This window comes from Populus alba, chromosome 18 (genome assembly GCF_005239225.2).
Source record: "Populus alba chromosome 18, ASM523922v2, whole genome shotgun sequence".
In the NCBI taxonomy this organism is placed as follows: domain Eukaryota; kingdom Viridiplantae; phylum Streptophyta; class Magnoliopsida; order Malpighiales; family Salicaceae; genus Populus; species Populus alba.
The window spans coordinates 7,918,321-7,941,840 of NC_133301.1; the positions used below are offsets into that span (position 1 = coordinate 7,918,321).

General features: G+C 33.9%; 1 protein-coding gene across 1 annotated transcript; it reads left to right on the forward strand.

The window, feature by feature from the left end:
* Positions 1-661: 661 nt before the first annotated feature.
* LOC118056692 (casein kinase 1-like protein 2) lies at positions 662-5,699 on the forward strand. The gene is made up of 14 exons (XM_035068992.2): positions 662-1,087; positions 1,182-1,222; positions 1,810-1,879; positions 1,997-2,145; positions 2,234-2,329; positions 2,432-2,502; positions 2,842-2,903; positions 3,018-3,081; positions 3,163-3,247; positions 3,332-3,458; positions 3,567-3,649; positions 3,726-3,786; positions 4,131-4,270; positions 4,851-5,699. The coding sequence occupies exons 1-14, from the start codon at positions 1,012-1,014 to the stop codon at positions 5,148-5,150; spliced, it is 1,425 nt and encodes a 474-aa protein (XP_034924883.1). The 5' UTR covers positions 662-1,011; the 3' UTR covers positions 5,151-5,699.
* The last annotated feature ends 17,821 nt before the right edge of the window (positions 5,700-23,520 follow it).

Genomic DNA, 23,520 nt, shown 5'->3' on the forward strand with positions numbered 1-23,520 from the left:
TTCCTTCCCTTTTGTTGAATCATGCGATACTTGTAAAAAATAATATGATCATTACTTAGAAAAACAAAACTACATATATAAAAACTAAAAAAAAAAATATTTAAATTGTAAAATCCAAACCAATGAAAATTTATTATCAGAACTAAAATTAATTAGTTTTTTTAAAATTTTTTGCATAAGTAATTTTATTTCTCAAGAAATGATCTTATCAATCAATGTAAAATTCACCACTTAAAAACAATATTGTAAATTAATAAATACAAACAAGTTTAAATTTTAATCTTTTTTTGTCTCTATCACACATGACCTATGTGTGGAGGCATGTAATAGTATAAAGAAGAAAAATAAAGTTTCATTGAGGGAAAGAAAAAAAGCTATGGAAATATAATATTTATCCTTTAAATCTATAAAGCAATCCATTCAATTTTAATTATGATTTTGGATTTATAATTGTTAAGCTAGGATGACAATATCCTAACTCTACCCAAATACATAACTAAAAATAAAAATAAAAAATTGTATAAACACGCGTGAGAAAATCCTAAGCCCGCCTACCCAGGTAAAAATGCAGAGAACTTTCGGTCACGCGTATTAAACACGCGTGAGAACCATTCTCTGGTTCCCTATGAAAACAAATTATCATAATTAATAAAAACTTAAACAAGGAGAGTAAAGTAAAAAAGAAAAAGAAAAAGAAAAAGTAATACCTCGCCCGCTCCCCCACCTTACCTCTTCGTCCACAATTTTTATTTATTTTTTTCCCCTAACACTTTGGTTTTGGAATTTGGATCATCAATTCAATTCAAACCAACACCGAAAGAAAAGATGATAGAGTGACAGACGCTGTCTATCTACCTATCTAACCCTTTTCTTTTATTTTTTTTCGGTTAGATAAATATTTTCTTGTTATCTTTCTGTGCATCCATCTCCATTTCCCCGCTCGGCGCCATTCTTCTATCAATTTGTTTGTGTGTTTTCTTGATTTTTAAATTAGGGTTCCGGTTTCTTTAGATGGAGCCTCGTGTTGGTAATAAGTTCAGGCTGGGTCGGAAGATCGGCAGCGGTTCCTTTGGAGAGATCTATCTAGGTTTTCTTTTGATTACTGTTTTTCTGAAATTAATTGATTAGCTCTATTTAGTTTTATTATTATTTCTCATTTTTTTTTGGATTGATTGAATTAGGTACTAATATCCAGACTAATGAAGAAGTCGCCATTAAGCTCGTAAGTTTCCTTTTAATTGACTTCCCTTTCGATTTTATTTGTTGTTGTTGTTGTTGTTGTTATTTTGTTTGATTAAGTTAATAGATGCTTCCTAATTTTACTTTTGACTGAGAGTGGAAATGTTGTCAGTAAATTTTAGCTATAAAGGAGGAATCTACTGAGTCTGAGTGAATTTCAGATTAATGTTGGCACTTGACTTGTTTTTTGAATTAAGAAAATCACATACCATGATTTGATTCAATTTTTAGCATATGCTGCAGTTCCTTTTCTTTTCTTTATGTTTTCATGCATTCCCACAGTATATGGTGTGTGAGCTAATTATGCCTCCCGAATTTGAATTTCTTCTTACGACTGATGTTTTGGTGTGAGAAGTTTATTCGAGTGTGATGTTGATCAAGTTTATAATGTCATGAGTTGGTTTCATGCTGTTGATCAACCGATGTCATTGACTTTTCAATATATTTACCAGCTTGATTTGTTTCAATGATTTGTGGTGTTCTGTGTTTTTTAATATTCTTTGTGGGTTTGAAACTAAATGATTGTATTTTTAGCTGTGCATGATCCTTGTGTTATCTCTTAATGTTCAGGAGAACATCAAGACAAAACATCCTCAGTTGCTATATGAATCCAAGTTATACAGAATCCTGCAGGGAGGGAGTAATGCTGTTTCTTGAAATCTTTCTTGATTTTTTTTTTCTGTTTATTTTTCAAATATTTGTTCTTTTATGAGCGTTCTTTTTACAAAACTCTTCTGATCATTTTCTATCTTGGCAGCTGGGATTCCAAATGTGAGGTGGTTTGGAGTTGAGGGAGACTATAATGTCCTAGTGATGGATTTGCTTGGACCTAGTCTCGAAGACCTCTTTAACTTCTGCAGTAGGAAACTCTCTTTGAAGTCAGTCCTTATGCTTGCTGATCAGATGGTGAGTTTCATCAACTTCCCCATTCAGTGTTAGTATTGATCTTTCAGAAATATTATCCATTTATGCTGCACCCTATTGTTCTTTCAAGATCAATCGTGTCGAGTTCGTCCACTCGAAATCATTTCTGCATCGAGATATTAAGCCAGACAACTTTCTCATGGGCTTAGGAAGGCGTGCAAATCAGGTCTTTGATATGAAGTATACGTTTAACACACACACACGTGTTTATTCTTCCCATCTTTTTGTGGAAATCCATGTTAAAACTTTGCTGTTCACTTGCACACAGGTATACATCATCGACTTTGGTCTGGCAAAGAAATACAGAGATAGTTCAACCCATCAACACATTCCTTACAGGTGAGAAGATTATTTTTGTCTGCACACATGCATATTTGTTTGTGGTTATGTTATGTCAAATACATTTTGATGCTCAATTAAACTAACTGCATATGGAAATTTGTATCATCTGTCAATATCCTCAATGGTTGTAGTGTGATGCTGCCTTTTTTTTTTGGGTACTTAATTGCATTGATGATTGAGATACAGAATCTTGGTGCCATTGTCTATGTTTACTTTTGATGTGATTGGAGAAGTATTTCATTCAGCTGTCTCATGCTTTACCTTTACTTTTCACTGTTTGTATTTTTGTTGATAATATGCGGTAATTAAGTCATTACTGACATCAATATACTACAGGGAAAATAAAAATTTGACTGGAACTGCTAGATATGCAAGCATGAACACTCACCTGGGCATTGGTACGTGCTTGGTCTCTCTTTTTTTTTTCACCTGGTTATCTTTTTGCCTTCCTGTTATTCCCTATGTGTTTCATAACATTGATTGCTCCATTTTTGACTTGTTGAATTGCATAGAGCAAAGCCGGAGGGATGATCTAGAATCTCTTGGTTATGTCCTCATGTACTTCCTGAGAGGAAGGTGATTCTCTCTGCCTGCCTACCCTACCTAGCTGTGTATAATCTGTTGTTAATTTGATTGCTAATAAGTTTTTCCATGTAGCCTTCCGTGGCAGGGACTAAAAGCTGGAACTAAGAAACAGAAGTATGAGAAAATTAGTGAAAAGAAGGTCTCTACTTCAATTGAGGTAAAGTGGTTCTAATTACCTAGGTTGCTTGTTAATTCTGTTGCTTATTCTAAAAATCTAATCATAGATATTGTGTTTTCTCAGGCCCTTTGTCGTGGTTATCCAACTGAATTTGCCTCTTACTTTCATTATTGTCGTTCACTTCGATTTGATGATAAGCCAGATTATGCTTATTTGAAGAGAATATTTCGTGATCTCTTTATTCGTGAGGGTAAGGATATTTTAGTAGCTAAATGCGTTCAAGTTTACCTCTATATTATAGAATAATAGAATTGGCATTTTTTGAACCCCTTTTTGAATCTTCTGATCATGTTTACAGGCTTCCAGTTTGATTATGTCTTTGACTGGACAATATTGAAGTATCAGCAATCACAGCTGGCTAATCCTCCAACTCGTGGCATTGTAAGTGTCCATGGTGCAATTTATTTCTGTTGGTCATTGGTGTTGAATAGATTTGAATTTTTCTTGTTTCTGTTAGGGCCCTGGTGTTGGAACTAGTTCTGGCATGCCTCCTATTGTCAGTGCAGATAGACAAACAGGTAGCTTATTTTGAGTTTATTGGTTCTAAATATTCCTTCACGTAATGGTTTTTCATTTCATAAACTGTCTATTTTTATAGTGGATGGTCTTGCTCTAAGATTTTTCAATGCTTTCTGCTGCTTGCACCAAGGATGCTATGGATCTCTCTTAGTTGCTTTTGTCTAGTCATTCTCCAATTTAATTTTGCTCTCTCTCTCTTCCTCTCATTATACTGCCCACCTGTCCACCTTGGGTGAATACCAAATGGCTGTCAGTTGATGAAGAATAAGTTCGAAAGAGAAGGTGGATGATTATCCTTTGACATATGCTTGGGGTTTGTGCATTTTCTTTCTCTTTGTTGCAGGTGGAGAAGAAGGGCGAGCAGTTGGCCAATCAATGGACTCATCTCGCCACAGACTATCAGGACCAATCTTAAATGCTGGAAGCTATTCAAAGCAGAAGAGTCCAGTTGCTAATGATTATCCAATTACTAAGGATGCTGTGGTAAGTTGCTTGGGTTTTTTTCTTCTTTTTCCACTACTGAATTGTGCAAGGTTTCACTGATTGTCTTATCATGGTGAAGCATTTGGTACAGCCAGATGGATGTTGAACATCAAGTATTCTATTTTTCCTCTATATTTTTTTTGCATTTTGTTTTGTTAACTTGCATTTGTTAAATCCTATCAATTTTGCCCCTATTTCTCGGGTCACTGAGAGTCTGTACTTCTGGCATGGTCTTGTAAGGCTACAGTTTCTAAGTGCACTGTGTATTCATCACTGCTAGCTAACCTAACCTGGGTTTTTGTGGTTATGCATAATCTTCTGTTGCAGTTGCTTAAACTCTTGTTTTCCTGTATATGTTGGCAATGTGTTCTGTTAACTTGTATGCGTCAAAATCCCCTTTTTTTCATGTTGCTTAAAATCTTTTGTAGATTGATGATATCAATTTATTTTCACAGCGCTTGCTTTCTATGCTATCAATGATGGCTAATCTCTTATATCATAAAGTCAGATATAGCATGCAGGTCTATAGCCTGCATTTTTTTTTATCAGATCTAAACCGCATTATGATTGGCCATTGCAGTTACCCAGCTCTACTTTTTTGGGGCGATCAAGTGGATCTGCAAGGCGAGCTGCAGGTGTTTCCAGTAGCCGCGATGTATTTGCTGCTGCAAGTGAGTCTGATCCCCAATGGTCTCGCATAACTGATGCAAGCCCAGGAGCAATACATAAAATTTCTAGTGGGCCAAGAAGTCCTCTTGGATCTTCAGACCCCAGGCGCACTGCATCAAGCAGAAAGACCTCTCACATGAAGACCTATGAAACCACCCTTAAGGGAATCGAGAGTCTGAATTTTGATAGTGATGAGAAGGTTCACTATTAGGTGCTCAGCACTGTGCATTGTTGTAAATCATGAATGTACTGTTGTGCTGTTACACTCAAGTAGGATAGTTTATTCTCATGGAGCTAGAAGAGTTTGAAAGAAGGGGCTCCGACCTGGATCACTCAGGATTTCAATTTATCCACGAAACGTGTCAGCAGATTATATGGAAACAGGCCTGGGAAGCTGGATTCAATTACAACAAACAGTTTGGTCGACAACTGCTGAGTGTATTCAATCAATTGTAGTACTCTTTCCCCAAACACCTCCAACACCTGGGCCCGGATTCCTGCTCTCTTGTTAATCTATACGTTTTACTATTTTTATTTTTTATTTTTTTGTTGCTTTGACCCAAATTTGAAACTTGATGGAAGTGAAATCGACCATTGTGTTCTCGTTCAGTTCTAAAAAACTGCTTTAAGCGCAGGTTTGGGGTTCCATTATCTGCCTAGGGTAGCTTGGTCTCGCCAGTTTTTGTTTTGTTTTATTCTTTACTGTAGCCTTAGCAAACTCTTACAAATATTATTAACATGTGTCGGATCTTTTTCCCTCTTTCTTGGAAAAAACAATTTCGATTTTTTGGCTTGCATGTAATGGTGACTTTTTTTATTTCTATCTTGTTTGGTCGGGCGTTTAACACCAAGCCGTGTTTGATGCTCAAAATAAATTTGTTCATTGGACTTTTCCTTGCCCTGAGCACTCCGGAACTGAGAACTGAATTGCGAGAATCAGTATTGTCGCTGTTTTAACATTCGGGAATGTTCAACCTAATTTCCGTGTCTCTAAAGTCTTGGCGACTGTTTTGAAATGATTTGGTTTCGTTGCTAGGGCATTTGACATCATGCCTGCGAGCAAAGAATAAGAAGCCGAGGTGGTGGTTGTTCATGCCTACTTACTGTTTCTCTAAAGTTTTACTTTCTTTTCGAGTGGTAAAATTTTTTTTTTTTTCCCTTTAAAATGGGACCTCAATTTGTCAAACATATTTTATTAATCGTGGGGTAAAGTTATCGAAACATATCCTTGACATGACTAGCATATATACTAGTTTTTTTTTTTTTAGTTTTAAAAGTGTTTTTAAAAAATGTTGAATTTTTTATTTTAAATTATTTTTAAAATTTTTTAAAATTGTTTTCATGTTCTAATATTAAAAATAAATTTAAAAAAATAAAAAAAATATTATTTTAATATATTTTTAAATAAAAAATACTTTTAAAATTTATTTTTACTGTAATATCAAACAGCTCTAACAATTACAAGTATCTGACTCCTACTAACCACTACTAACAATAGCTATGTGGAATTCCGGACACAATCCATAACATAGTTGAAGCTCAAGCTTGGAGCTCTGTTTATAAGGAAACAAAGAATCTAACGTTCATTTATTCCCACTGCATCTGAGATCAAGAAATGTACAAGATGGATACCTTTTATAAACATCAAGTATTTGTCATTTTCCTTTAATCATGCATGCACTGATATTTTTTCAATTCTCAGTACTCAGGTAATTAAGATGGATGTTAACCTATAACGATCAAGGAATTGGTTAAATCGAACCCTTTTTGTTTGATGGTGCATCTATATTTTGTTTTGACATTGACTTTATTATTTTGTCTTTTCACTTGGACATGCTCCCAATATTTAGATTTTTCAGGCTTTTCGGCTTTTCATAACTTTTCTTTGGTTTTAATCTTTGAATTTCTAGTTGCTCCCTAACATTAAGTGTGATCCAGTTAAGATTGACCTTTGACTCTTAGAATTTTTGTTTATCCCTCAAGATGGGGTGTGATTTTAGTTAATATTTTTAGAAAGAAGAATTTATACATGCTCAAATAGAAACCACAAGAGATATATTTTTAGAACGTGAAGGAACAGTAAAGATGTTTTTTCATCATTTCAAACACAAGTGATTAGAACCAATAAATTATGTCTCCGTTCAATGTCATTGTTTGGAACTTTTGTAGAAAGATTTATGTTTTTATGAATTAATGACTAGCAAATCGAACTACATGCAATTTACATACAACTAAAACATGGCCCAATAGACGCTTTTTGTGCATTTTTTTTCCGTGTCTTAGTTCAAAGTTGTTTGGTCACCTTAAAATAGAAATTTCTTGAATGATTCATTTTCCACCTTATGAAAGAGTGTCTAAACTCTATTTTTTTTTAATAAAAAAAACAAATTATTTCTAAAATAAAAAAGTAAAATTTTTTTTTTCAGAATTATTTTGGAAAAAGAGAATTTTTTTACAAAACTGATGCGGTCAAAGTGCTTTGAATGGAGTTATGGAGTCAATCATGAGGGTTAGTTTTATAAGTTTCAAAGGGCTTGCCTCTTAGTTTATTGCATGACTCACCTTAGGGTTCGATCATTTCTGCCATTATATTTATCTAATCATGGACAACAATATAATGTTAAGTTATTACTTTCACAAAAAACATATTTTTATTTCGAAACAACAAATAGGCTGAAAAAACACATTTCATTAAAAGATGTGATGCAATCCCCAAACCAAAATGTATAATAACAAAGTTTGACACATACCACACTCTTCATTGGGTCAAATTCCCCATCGACATTCGTGTCTTGTTAATATTTACCAACCACTTGTTGTACCCATGATGACATAGTGATAATGTAGTAGATGACATTATCCTTCACAAACTCAACTTGTCCCTTACTTTCTAGCTTCCAGGCTTCATATATGAAATTCTTGGAGTTTTTGATTAAATAATCAAGGATCCCATCATGATGTTCACACTTTTTATTTGGATTGTACCACCTAGGAAATGGTGATTTTATGGGATTTGATGGAAGTGGGGTGATATGTACGGTGTTCAAGGGATGTTGGTAAATACAAAGGTAGTAAATATAAGTCAATCTTTGACACTGGTATTTAAGCAACCGATGATATAGTGAGATTCAATTGAACAAAATTTCTAATTTGAGAGCCATTTTCCAATTCATGATTTTATAGTTCACGTTAGACCTTTGATTTTTTCTACTTTGATTGCTTGTTTAATCCTTTTGGCCACAATCACTAGGTCAATAAAGTGTTAGGATGCACTTCCATTCAGGAACTCAGAGTAGGACATCTTAAAAGTGTTGGCAAACAAACTGGCCATCTCCTTTTCTAATAGTGGAGGATATACTTGCATAGCTAGATCCCTTCAAATCTAAGCATACTCTTTTATGGTTTTTTTTTGTTTTTATTTTTTAGAAGCGACAAATTTGATCTATCACAAGCAATACCCATATTGTACTTATATTGCTTGATGACAACATCTACAAGGTCTTTTCATTTCTGGATATGTGTGTTGTCTAGTCTCATATACCAGTTTAGTGCTGCTTCACTTAAGCTATTCTAAAAGAAATGCATTAACAATTTTTCATTATGCACAATAAGACTTAAGGTGAGTGACAAGGCATTGAGTTTCGATGTGCTTTATGAACTCGGGCACATAAAATTTATTTGGTACAATTACACTCGGGACTAGGCATATTTCTACAACTTGCATGAGATCATACAAATCCACTTCTTCGATAACTCTTATTCTGGCTTCCAACGCTGCCATCTTATGATAATCAATGTCCTCAGAGGATTTTCTCTTGTTGGATTCATTGGTAAATGCATCCACACCTGTTGATGCCAATGTAGGCATTGTTGACTGCACAAAGGCTGTGTTACATTGGGGGTCCTTGGCCTGTTCTCTTGTCCTTTCTTCAAGCTGAATTGTCGTAAGAGTAACGAACCAATTAGATAGTTCTTTACTATAGAGGTGTCCGGGTGTCTACTCAAGCAAACTTGTAATTCGAGCTATGTTAGGCTTTAGGGAATCTAGCTCTTTTTGGTAGTGGACATTACAGTGAGTGTAATCTTTCATGTTTCTTGTTCGGAGTCGTTTGTTGTAAAATTTATGGATTAGGGCTTCTTAAGACCTATATCCCAACCTATCATATGCTCATATGACATTTAAACCTCAAAGCATGAATGCATCTGTTGCTACCCAATTTTTGAAAAAAAAAACCAAAAATATAAAAAAACCCAAAAATATATTTTTGATATATTTGCATCATGTGCAATGTCTTTTTCAAAGAATTTTTTTTTAAAAAAAAAAAGAGAAAGAAAAATAATAGAAAAAAGAAAAAATGCATTTAATTTTTTAGTAATCTAATTGTAATTATGGAAGGGAGAGAACCAATTTGAAAATTGAAAACCCTCTCACCAAGCAACCCATCTTTTCAATCAAATGGTCTACAATCATTTTCTTAATCCAAATGTCCATTTTTCTATGCTTTGTCTCCAAGTTAGCAAATGAATGGCTGAAAATTATTTTTAAAATCCAATGGTTGATCTAGGTTTCCTTTGCCTGTAAGCCAAAGAAAATTTTCACCTATAAATAGGTGGTTACACACAACTAAAAAGGGGGAGAAATTTTAGAAGAAAAAATAAAAATAAAAAAGGGTATTCACACATACTCTCGCCACACCCATACAACACAAAAAACCCTAAACCCAAGAAACCTAAATGAAGCTGCCACCTAATAATAATAATAAAACCACAGGCCATCATCCTCCCCATTAGCTTCATCCCTCCCTGTTCAGGCTGATATTACGTACCATCATCCTCAACACCGGCCTCTATAACCCTCAACCAGTCACCGAGACCCACAAAAAAACTCATCAGGCCAGCCATCCCTAGCGGCCTCTATCTCCCTCTAACCAACATCCTCTCATCTTCACAACTAAACCATCCCCGTCAATAGCCTGCCCAAACTAGTTTCCTCCTTTATCACCATAAACCCTTTCTTTCAGCACTCCCACAGACGTCCATCATTGATACTACCAAACCAACCACTATATCGACATGTCACAACAATAGCCCTCTCATCTCTTTCTTACAACCAACAAACCCAATAAACCATCACTAATATAGACCTATAGCCAGTCTCTTAGATCTTCTCAAACCAACACCGATTGATTAGCCCTCATTTCACTCTTCACCTTCCTAGCTTTGGCCAATTAGATCTCGTTCTCCTTCAGATGAGGACCTTTAAACTAGCCACTGTTGAAAATCTAGCAAAGAAGGAGAGCAACGACAAACCTTCTCTGGTCTTGATCTGCTTCCTCCGATGTTGGTAAGGTGCATCGCCAATACAAGGAGAAAGAAGAAGACGTTGTGCATCTCGTGGATTGGCTTACTTGCTCATGGGCCCTATCGTAGTTTGTACTAACGCGTCAATAGTCATGAACCTCTTCAGACGAGTTTACTCGACGCGCCACCAGAGACCAACCCACCACAACCAGAAATCCTAGCCTGATTCTTTCCTCTTCACTGCCATCAACTACTCAGGTTGTTTGAAACAAATTAAAGAGAAGATTAAAAAAAGAATAAACAAAACAAAAAAGAAGGAAAATAAAAACAACTATTTGTGTTTTTTTTCTTTGTTACAGGTCACGATGAGAGTCACCACCGGCACAAGGAGTAAGAAGAGGGGAAACCGCTCCAAATCCACCAGTTCTTTGGGTTTCACTTGTTGCGGTGTGTGAATCCATACACCACTAGTTCTGGTGGTGCATGAAGCACACATGCCACCACTGTTCCTGCAATTTCAGGATCTTCTAGTGTGGTTATTAAGTTTCCAGCTACCTCTCCAAGCTATCCTCAGTCTTTGGAAGGTCCATTTTAGGATTTAGATGATTTTTGATGTCTTTTTGTTATGATTTGTGGTTAATTACAATGTTGTGTAAATATTTGTAATTTATATGGGTTAATTAGTAAAAAAAGGATGGGTGCATGTGTTTGTATTTCTTATATGTTTTTGAATGTTTAAAACCAAAAAGACAAAAATAATTAAATATTTTCATTATATACAATCAAGTCTCTAAAAAATACAAAGAAAATCATATTGTTTAGTATTTCCATAGGAAAATTCAAAATATGTATTTGCGTGCATTTTAGAATTTAATAACCAATTTATTAAATCCATGAGAATTTGGCCAATATTTTATTAAATTACTATTTTTTAATTAATGAGAATTAATAGTTAAAAATCCTGGTATAAAATGCTAGACCTACAAGTGAGGCTGATATTTGAAATATCAGGAGTTGACTAGAAAATTTCCAGAGTTATTCTAAATATTCACCAATTTTAATAGGGAGTGTTTTTCATCGTAATACAAAGTACAAAAAACCTTTTTCTTAAGAATTTATTTGGGTACACGAGTCTATAATAAATTCTTTAAAACCAGATTTATTTATACGAATAAATCCTAATTCTAAACCACAAATAAATAATTGATCATAAAACCATCAAAATCTATAAACCACATCAAACCACACAAAGCAGTTTACCTCAGGTAGAGTGTGTTAGGGGTGATAATATCTTCCCTAGCTATAACTAGTCCTTTACCCTTGAATCTCTAATAAAACTAGTACATTCGGGTTTCCTAGTGACCCTGAACTATACAACAAGGTGGCTAGTCCAATGACCCCTCCAACACCACTCGTCCACGTGCAATAGAGTGATAGCTCCACTGGGAAAGATATTGTTTCTTATAGTATTAGAATAAGCTTTGTGTATTTGATGTGATTTATCTGATGTGTTAAAATTTTTGCATCTTGCCTATGTGTGCATATTTTCATGCATCATTAGTTTATTTTTGATATATCGCTTTGGGATGAGCATATGGAAACTTTAGGTTAGGTGCGAGAGTAATGACTTACCCTATGCCTTTCAGTTAGAGTATAAGCTCGTGAAACCATCTAACTCTTTGCTGAGTACTTGGATTGGTAGTGATTGGTATACGAGTCATTCCACTACCTACTGAGCCCTCATATTGCCTTCTTGAGGGTGATCACTAGGACAACGAGAGACTCTTTTTAGAGATCAAGTAATAAACCTACCTTATATCTCACGTAAAAGGATTAGAACCAACCTTTAGGGTGTATGCTCTCTATATATTTTTTTCCCATCAAGGCAAGCCTTTTTTAAAGCATCTTGAATTCAGGACTTATAGTTGATACAATGGTCGTCACTCATGAAATTTTTGTTGTAGAGTTTGGGCAAGAATTAAAATTCTTGTTTCTTATGCAAGCATTACGACCATATATCACCTTTTGAAGGGCGAGTTCATTGTTACACGTGGGCTCTTTGTCGCATGGTTGGGCTCGCTTAAAAATATGTGTGCCTCCATGAAAGGCGTGTTATTGGAAAGGAAAAAGGTTTTGAGTTTAATCATAAAATTATGATTTAGGTTCACAAGTTGCCACCTAGTACTATGGTTACTAAGAACTATGGTCTATAAGAGTCTGGTAAGAGATTGGTTGTGCAAGGAGAAGACGCATCACCCCTAGTGCACCCTACCTAAGGTAAGTTGCATTGTTGTTTAATTGTTTTTCTAAGTCAAGTTTCTATTTGTTGGTCTCATCTAAGGTTCATGGTAGATCTCCCTTTATGAGGGAGTCTTTACCTTATCGGATTAAATCCTAATTATTTTAAAGTCCAAATTTTAGCATTATATTTATTTTACCCTTTGTATTTTTAATACCTGATGGTGTACTCTATTGTATAGTTTTACACCCCACAAATATTAAAGTCTACATCTAAACTCTAATATAAAATGAACAAAATGATTGGTGAAGGGTTTTTGACATTTTACCATATCCTAATGGGTAATCATAAACTGGTCACGATATCCATTTTTTTTCTTTTTAAAACATAAGAAAAATGCAATTTTTTTTTATGAAAATATGCTTGGAAAACATTTTAGGATCTGGCCGTGTGCATGGAAACAAAACATTTTTTTTCTTTTGTTTTTGAAAAGGGTAAATTAATTTAAAAGTTTTGAGATTTTTTTTTTAATTTTTGAATTTTTTTTAGAAATGTTTCGAAGAAAACCGAGTATTTTAATACTGGATCAATATCTTACAGTGTAAAAAATACAACCCAATATTATACAAAATTTATAGAAAAACATGCAATAGAATCACAAATTTTTTGAAAGGACTTTATTTATTTTTTCTTTTTTTAGAATATTTATTATTATTATTTATTATTAATAAATATATTGGGCTGGGCCAACCTAGCCATATGGGTCGAGCCTAGTTTGGTTGGACCGAGATCAGCCCAAAAGAGGGGTTGGGTCAATGTCGATCCACTTGGGCTGAGTTGGAATGGGTTTAGTCCTGATTGATCCCCCCCCCCCGACACCCTGGCTTGGGGAGTTGCTAGTGACCTGGTCATTATGTTGGTGGATAGGACAATGGGTGGAGACGATGGCATCAGTTTCAAGAGGAGGGAAAAGGAGAAGTGGGAGCTCGCGGTAGAGGAGCTGTTGCTGCTATAAAGGAAGAAGGGGAAACAATCAGTGGAGAGGGGGAAAGTTTGATGGTACTAATGGATGGAAAGATTGGTGATGGCCGAAGGCCACAATGGAGAGAGAAAAAGGAGAGAAAGTTCATGGTGGCAAAAAGGAAAGGGGGGGGCTTCATTTTCTCTCAAATTTAGACTTCAAAATCTTCTCCTTTAGGACATGACATCCTCATCTATTTATAGAGGTTGGAAGAGGGACATTTGGTCTCAACTGGTGCCAAATCCTAGCCCTTAGTTCGACCTAGAAGGATCCCAATCGTTGGTTCTAAGTAGCCATCATGAGCTGCTAGGTTTGTTGTAGGAAAATGGTTGGTCGGGTTGGCCATTTTGAAGCGATGCCACAAATACAATGGCCTTGATAAAGTAGAACGGTTCACACTAACATGTAGTCAGGTGTCAGATGATCATTTTTGTAATATTCCACATCGATGGTTGAGGGTTTGGTAGCTAGCCTTATTAGTAGTGCTGGTTGTTAACATGTTGTACGTGTTTTGGGGCATTAGGCTCATAAGTGGACTCGCGTCACCAAGAATAAAACCATAAGGGTGGTAAGACCCAAAGTGGACAATAAATGACATATTAGGCCAAGCTATTACAATTTTGGTGTAAGTTTTGTTCAATTTGATAGAGAGATGAAGCATAAAATGCGTCGAGAAGGAGGACCCTCGAGCAGCCTCTTTAGAGAAGAAGATGAGCAGTCAAGCTCAAAACGACATCATTTTGGTATTTTTCAGTTTAGTCCTTCAATTTATGATTTCTTAATTAAACCTATAATTGGCTTCAAACTTTCAATTTTGTTCAATTTTGCCCTTACCAAACTTCAATTTAGAGGTTGTTTGGGAGTGTGGTTGCTGTTGTTTTTCAAAGTGTTTTTCACTCAGAAAAGAACGCCAATAATATTTTTTTTATTTTTAAAAAATCATTTTTGAGATCAGCACATCAAAATAATTTGAAAACATCAAAAACATATTAACTCAAAAAAAAAAATTCAAATTTTTTCAGAAGTGCTTTTGAAAATCACTCTCAAAACAACCTTTTAACCCTAGATTTCAATGCCATTTTCATTTTGGTTCTTGGTCTCGGATTTCTTCAATTTAGCCTCTAATTAAATTAACTATTAAAATTTTAAATTTCTTCAATTTCATCCCTGGATTCAGCCGATTGGGTCTTTAGAGTTCAGTGCCTTTTTCAAAATGATTATTGACTACGAATTTCTTTAATTTAGCCCTTAATTGACCCCAAAAATTAAAAGTTCTTGCAATTTTACCTTTTATTTCAATCAATTGACTTGGTAAAAATTAAATTTGGTCTTTCAAAATTCCAATATTCTCAATTGAGCCCAAATAGGGCTCTCAAAATTAATTTCTCACCAATTAAGTCCTTGCACTTAATTAAATCTTTCAATTGGACCCAAATTAGTTCTTAAACATAATTAAACTTTAGATTAACCTATGATTAAATCAAATTGGCTTATTAAAAATTTAATTATGTCATGAAGCTTAATTTTTAAGTAGATTCGTCCAATAATCATTTAATTTGACTTTGACTTTGCATTGCCTCTCTATTTTTGGGTAAAATAAGGTACAATTAAGCTCTTGATTTTGTCTAAAATTATAGCTTGATTTTTCTTGCTTTTTCTAAAACCCCAGCATTCTTGTTATTATTTTTATTATATTTTTTAATATTTTTTTTTTATTTTGGAAAGAAATAAGATGAATTTAGAGAATAACCTAAAAATGAGTTATTATTTTGGAAAGAAATAAGATGAATTTAGAGAATAACCTAAAAATGAGTTATGACATTCATCATATAAAACATGCTGACATATTTGACATGCATATATCCTTGGAAGGTTGAAACATAGGTCCCTCATCTAAGGTGTACTACACCTAATTGAGAGAAAACATGGAAAATAGTGTGTTTAGTATTGTGGTTGCTGTTGTGGTTTGAAAAAGGTTGTTAAAAAGTACTTTTAATTGAGGTTGGTTTAGAAAAATATATGTTTGGTTAAAATTGTGGTTGAAATTGAGGATGGCCAAAAAATAGTTTAATGTGTTTGGTTAAGAATGCTTTTGAAATTAAGGTTATAAAATAATTTTAAAAAATATATATTAATATTGATGGTTTTTAATTTAAATATTATATATTTAACTATTGCTATTACATCATGAAATAAATAATACTTTATATAAAATATTTTTTATGGTTCCATTAAACTATTTACAATTCCATCATGTATGAAATACATCCGACAAGGACTATAATTTTCACAAATTTTTTGAAAGAGCAACAACATCGAGTAAAATATAATTAAGAACAAAATTGGGATTGCAATCAAATTCTGCAAATGCTATGTTATCAAGTGATCTTCGTCTAATTTATGTAGTGTCATTGAATAATGTTCAACACTAGTTTTTCGAATAAAACACAATTAAAAATGTATTTTTTTATTTTGTTGGGTCAGATCCGGTTCAATGTATAGCTTTGAATTGAACCAGTCTGATCAGAACAATGGAGCCATGCTCCACTGTTCAAGGAATAAACCTATGAACAGTGGAGCATGACTCTAGTGTTCATAAGTTTACTCAGCACAAGAAGCAGCAAGGAGCTACTTCTTGCAAACCAGTGGCTATGCTATAGTTGGTAATGGGTCCTACCAATAGAAAAATACTTTTCCTGCTTTACCAAACAATAATAGTTGTGGTTGCGGGTGAACCTCACCCGCAGCCACAAATACCAAACAACCTCTAAGAAAGGGCTCAAATAGAGGCTTATTATCAAAAGAAAATTGAGAGCATCAAAGGTGAAGTAGCCAGACTCACAAATCTACTCGAACAAGTGCTGAGTTTCAAGAATGGAAAGGGAACATCTGCACAACATCTTGTGGAAGCATCGTCAGCACACATCCCTCTCACGTCTCAAAACTTAAGGGCAGACTCAGTAACTGGGCAGCATTTGGTCCATTTTCTCTCCATCTAACCACCTTAAGCTCAAGTCGCTGTGGATTTTACAGCTGAATGACCTTTTGATAATAGGTCTACCAGTCCTATAGACCATGATAAATGGGTTGCTCTAAAAGATAAATGAAGAGTAGTTAAAAGGAATAATATGATTGACCCTGTATTACCAGCTAGAGTTTGTTTGGTTCCCAAAAAATATTTGTGGTGCGAAAAGAGTTCAAAGTGTCGGGCTTCATCCAATACACTGGGTTAGAATGCTCGAACACTCATATTCGGTTTACTATAACAAGATGCCTAAGATCCATTATCATAAAATGTTAATCTATTTCTTTCAAGATAGTCTTATAGGGTCTGTGTTAAGTTGGTATATGAGATTGAATGGTTACAAGATTAATAAGTGGAAAGATCTAACATATCCCTTCTTGAAGTAGTTAATTTAAATCTAGAAACTGCTTCTGACAGAACCAACTTGATGTCCATGGAAAAGGGAAACCAAGAGTCTATGAGGACATATGCACAAAGATGGTGAACATGTGTCCAACCTTCATTGATAGAAACAGAAATGGTGATGTTATTTGCCAACACCTTCTAATCCCTTTATTACGAGCATTTGATGGGAAGCTCAACTCGACATTACTATAAAACCATGAGGATTGCTAAAAGAATTAAACAAGCTATTAAAATGGAAAAAATAGAGGTCCTACCATGGATTCCATAACAATTATAAGATATGAATCAGAAGATGGCTCTCAGATGGGAAACCTTAGTCGTGTGGTCCAGATAAGTTTTGTTGCAGCATCAACTACTCAAATGCCTTTGTTAAAGAGTGACATACCTCTACCACTTAAGTTTGTCTACCAGTATCTGTTAGACTCCAGACTTGTTGCCTTAACTCCATCAAATCTCATGTAACCACCTTTTCATAAATGGTATGATCCATAAGAGAGATGTGAAAATCATGGTGGGGTCCTAGGCCATTCGATTGAAAATTGGAAAAATCTCAAGTATCAAGTTCAGATGATGGTGAGCAAGAGGCAGGCTGAGTTTATGAAGGACGGTTTCATCAACCATATTGTTACTGGATCATCATGAGCATAACAAAGCTCATGAGAAGACATAAATGATTGCTAGAGAATTAGGGGGTCATATTTTGTTACAAAATTTTGTTATTCAACACTTTTGTTTTGAGATCACACCCTATCATATTTTCAAAGATATGTCTTTTCTTTGCCTTTTTATTGTTCTGAAGTCAAGAGATGTTTAACATTTTATTTTGACAAAATATTTTGATCAAACTACAATATGAGGAATTAAGGTTAGTCAATCCTGAAAGATTAAAAATATTTTGATTGTAGAAATGACTTTATGTTTGTTAAAATGACATGATAAACAATGTGGGGTGACCAAACAAATTTTAAGCTCACATACAAAATTGAACCACACATCATTGAGCTAAGTTTTAGCAGTATGCATTGATTAATACTTAAAAATGCATTTTTATAAAGGTTTTATATCGTCATTTTGCACTTGAAGTATCAATAACTCCTTAAATAAAACATGTTTTATAATAACATATCTAATAATATAAGTGGCACGATAAAAAAATTGATGTCTTATCACAAGTACAAGAATGTCGAAGTAATAAATAACCCGGCAAGACTGGGGTCGAACCACAAAGAGGTGAACTATATAATAATAATAATAATAATAATAATAATAATAAGTTAAAGAGGACTTTGAGATATAAGATTAATGTGAGGATTCAACAATGATAATAGCATTAGAAATAAGTGTAGTATAAACTCTTTTTAATAATCAACTGGAAACCATACACAAAGGAGGTTCTAATCGGATGATTTATCCTTAATAGTTCATTATTAAATTGTTAACATGATCATATTAATTATCTTATTTAAGTAACACCAAAACTTTAAATATTGTCTGGAATTCATGATGCTAACTTATATTAACAACAAATCAAGTTCCTTTCATAGCATAAGTGTAGGTTATACCATACGGTTGACAATGAAAGTGCGAAGCATTTGCTGTACCAAGTGTTATACAACACAAATCTAGATTAATCATTTAACAAGCAAGGTATTTATAATTAGTAAGATAAAAAGATAAGACATGTTAATAACAAACTTACTTGGATATAAACATTGAAGTCCATGTTTAGTTTATGGTAAATTTTCATCTTAAATGCAGGCCCATCACATAAATAAAAGGATTGATTGATGAGTTTAAGTACTGAAATTGAAAGGACAAAGAGAGGGCTAAACTTAGAAAAGAAATGCTGGTTTAGACCAAATTGGAACACTTTTTGGTAATTGGGTCATATTTGGAGCTATATATCTCGGATTTAGGTTTGCTTTATATGGATGGAAAGTTAAGACATAAGCCTAAAAATTTTATAGGAGTCCAAGATTTGAAAAGCCTTTTTCAACTCCAAATTATAGCAACAACGGAGAAGTCTGAATCTCTCCTACAGCCCAGACATTGTTCAGTGTTCAACCCATATCTCGAGTTCTAGAAGTCCAAATGACCTCAATTTTTTTCCTGGAAAGATGAGACAATTTCCTATAACTTTTATGAGTACAGGTGGTTCAAAGTCGAACGTTATCAATGATGTTTTGTTCAGACAAAAAGATAAGGATTATCACCAAGTCAAGATGTAGTCACCCATTCAACAATTAGTCATCAAATCAATAGTTCCAAATTTTGGCCTATAAAAGGAGGCATTTGCCATGCATTTAGGCATCTTGGTTGTTCAGATCAAGATCATACTCTTTATTTTTATTGTTTTGTAATGTTTAAGTTTTATTTCATATTATATTTTTTTTCATATCTTGTTTATGCTTTTCGTTTCCTTTATTATACTTATGTTCTTATGTTGTTTATTTATGTTTCTCTTCTTCATTATGTTTAGCTAAGTTTATTATGTCAAGGTGAATAGGTTTCACTAATGGTGTTAGAATAGGTATAATATAAACTCAATATGGATTTCAATGTTTATATCCAAGAAATCTATTCAAAGCATTGTGTGTCAAATCTGTGAAACTAATGAACATTCAATCAATGATTGTCTAAATTTGCCTTCTTTCAAGGAATGCCTCTATGAACAAGCCCGTGCTTTAAATAGTTTCCAAAGGCCCAATCATAACCCATACTCACAAACATACAACTCTAGTTGGAGAAATCATCAAAATTTTAGTTGGAAGAGTGATAACAATAATGCACAAACTTCACAGCCATCATTTCAAGCACACCATAATTTCAAAAATTCTTTTAGATATGCACCTCGTTATGCTCCACCTAAACATTGCATACATTCATTGCAAAGCAAGAGACAATTAACACTCAACTTGCTCAAAACATGATAGATTTTAAAGATGTCCTTGTAAAATTCACATATGCTCTCAGTTTTCAAGAGAAAGGTAAGTTTCCATCTCAACCACAAAAAAATCCAGAGGGGCAATACAATGCAAATGCATGTAGTTCCGGAAGCCAACATATGAATCAAGTCAAATTAGTCATCACTCTTCGCAGTGGTAAGGTTATTGAAAAACCCACTCTTGAACTTTATGAGAAAGATGATGAGTTAATCTCTGAGGATAAGGAAGGGGTTGAATCTGAACATTACAAAGAAAAAACTGGTTCCCTACTAGCACTTCTATTTTCTCATGCCATGACCAAAAAGGAATTAATCGAGGATGAAAAAGGCACCGAAAATATTGTCGGGGATTATTTGTCAAAATTGACAATAGATTTAACGTCCAATATCACACTAATCGATGATTACTTTCCTGATGAATCTTTACGTTCTCTTAGTTCAATGCTTTGGTTTGCTAAAAATAGCAATTTTCTTGCTTTAGGATTTTTGCCAGCTCATTTGGATAACCAAGACAAAAGAAAGTTTTTGAGCGAAGTGCAAAACTTTTATTGGGATAACCCTTACTTATTCAAATATTGCCTTGATGAAATATTTCAAAAATGCATTCCCGAAAATGAGGTAAGTAGTGTCATTAAATTTTGTCACTTTAAGGTATGTGAGGATCATTTCTAGTAAAAAAAGACAATTTCAAAAAACTTACAAAGTGGATTTTACTGGCCCACCATGTTCAAGGACTCATATACATTCTGCAAAACCTGTGAAAATTGTCAAAGGTGGGATTTATTTCAAAACATAGAGAGTCTTTAGATAATCTTCTATTGACTCTTAAGTCTCATTATAGAGGAGATATGCATCGTGCAATTCATGATTTATGGCCCCATTTTCATAAAAAACATGTTCATCATAGTCTTGGAAATCTGACTAAAAAAAGACCTTGTTTGCCAGTTTTTAAGAACACTGGATGGGAAGTCTATCCCCGACCCATAGAGGGCGTTTAAGCCGTTGTTAGATGTAAAACCAAGGCAATATGTGAGCCACAATCACAATTACCTATACACGCACATGCTTTTTCAAAAAAAAAAAAAAGGAAAGAAAGAGAGAGAGAGTCTCCAGTTGGCTTCCATATAGGTGATAAGATTGCATTTTCTTTTTCTCATCTATAAAACCTTCTTCTTCTTCCCTTCATTTCTACTCAACCCATACATTCTACAAGCATAGACAGGTCTTGAAATGATAGGATCCTCGACTCTGAAAATAAAAAATATTTGTGTTTTTTGTGGATCCAGTCCTGGGAAAGAAAAGGAGTTTATAGAATCTGCAAATCATCTTGGTCGGATACTAACTGAGAGAAAGATTCATTTAGTATATGGGGGAGGCAACCTTGGGTTAATAGGCAGTGTGTTAACAACTACATTCTTAGGAGACAGTCAAGTTTTGTGGGTCGTCCCTAAAGCTTTAGCAAAACGAGACATCATTGGAAAAACAATTGGAGAGGAACTATAGGTCTCCATAATGTATGATCGAATGAATGCAATGTTTAACCATGTTGATGCCTTCATTGCCTTACCAGGTGGTCTGGGCACATTGAAAGAGATCTTTCATATTTTCTCTTGGGCCCAACTGCACATTCACGATAAACCCATAAGTATGTTAAATGTTAATGGTTTTTATGATAATTTATTGTCTTTTCTTGACCAAGTTGTGGAACAACAATTTCTAACATCTTCGGCATGACAAATCATAATCTCTGCTGCTACTGCTGAACAATTAATTGACCAACTATAATATTTCATCCCTACCATTGATCCCTGCATGATTCGTCTAAATTGGTCAACTAAGGAAAGCCTTTAAAAGCTTAGATTAGATTTGAGCCTTCGTTTATGAAACCTTGTGTCTTTTGGTTTTATTAATACCATATTATTTTATTTTGTTATTTCTTATATTTATTTAAGTGTGTTTCATGATTGTCAATATTCGTTGTTTCAGGTGATGTCTTCTATATTCTATCTTTATCTTTCTACCTTAGGACATTGAGGACAAAGTTTCGTTTTGGTTGGGAGGGAGGGGTAGTAATTGATATTTTCAAAATAAAATAAAATTAACTAATTGTGTTTTATATTTCATAAACCATTTGCAAAACTATTGTTACTAGGATGACAGAGTAAAGGAGTTCTTTTGACTCTTGAGACGCATTTTAGTAAACATTCTTAACAAGGTCTATCAGAATACTTCTTGAAATATTCAAGTTTACAAACTCTCGCATTGTTATCACTTAATTCTACTCATATACTCATTTAACAAGTATTTTTAAACCTTCATTTTCATACACGAACTTTAACATATAATTATGAGTTGCAGATTGGATTATTACATTATTTATATTATTTTGTTAAGGGTACCAACTAAAGGAAATGGATAATATATAATTTGCCAAAAAAAAAAAGATGATAATAAAAACGTAGATAAATTTGGTTTTATAGCCTCTCTAACCTAAGCAATTAAGCCCAAAGGGGTGTTTTAACACCTAATACCTTAAAGTCAACTGACCTGGAGCTATTGGCACAACGCTTGTTACATGGGTTGAGGAGAAAAGCTTAAGGGAATCAAACATTGCATTATCTACGTATCAGTATCTACAACTCGAGTTACTAAGCTCGTAAAGGTGTCTCATCACCTAATTCCCTAAAACTAACTAGTCTGGGAGTCATTAGCCAAAAGCTCGTTACATGGGTTAAAGATGCATTGCGTTTTAAGTTATATGTATTAAAAAAAGAAAAAAGAAAAAAAAGAGATAATAATATCAACCCAACGAAGTTAATCTTAAACATTAGAACAAAAAATTTGTTTTCTTCTAAGTAAAGCCCCATAACTATATGTTAATATTTTGAGCACAAAAGAAAGTTTTATTAACATCTTGTTTAAGAAGTATTGAGCAGATATATGAATTTAATGAAAGTTTTTTTATCTGGATAGATTAATGGAAGTTGAATGATGAATGCCTTACTTTGTGGAATTTGCAAATTGTTTTTCTATTTTAACGCTTTGATTACTAGGTACTAGTAATAAGCTAGTTGGGGGAGGTGTGATTAGTACTTAAAAGTGCATTTTATCAAGATTTTACACTAAATATATGTTAGTTTACGCCTCAAATCGCACTTCTCATATTTCCTTTGTTAGTGATAATTTCATCATTTGGCAATTCACATAACTTTTCATCTTGAATACTCATACATTCAGTAATTCACATTTCACATTAGTAATATAAATAAATCATGGAATTAACTAGGAAGTATAGGTGCAATTCACCTACCTGCAATAGAAGCTCTACTTGTACTCCCCTGTTGTTGTTGTTGTTGTTGTTGCATCACGCTTGTGGTCCCTCCTGCAATTCATAGATTTTGCATCACGCTTGTGGTCCCTCCTGCAATTCATAGATTTATCTCATAAATTCTCTTCACTCAAGGATATGTTTTTATTATAAACATATCAACAACCAATAAGTCTTTCTTTCAGTTATTTTTTAATATTTTATGTTTTTTTTTTATTTCACCCATTAATATTGTCATTCTTTGTGCAACCACAGTTATCATTTCTTTTATATATATATATATATTTGAACTATTTCTGCTTAAATCCCGAACTGTTA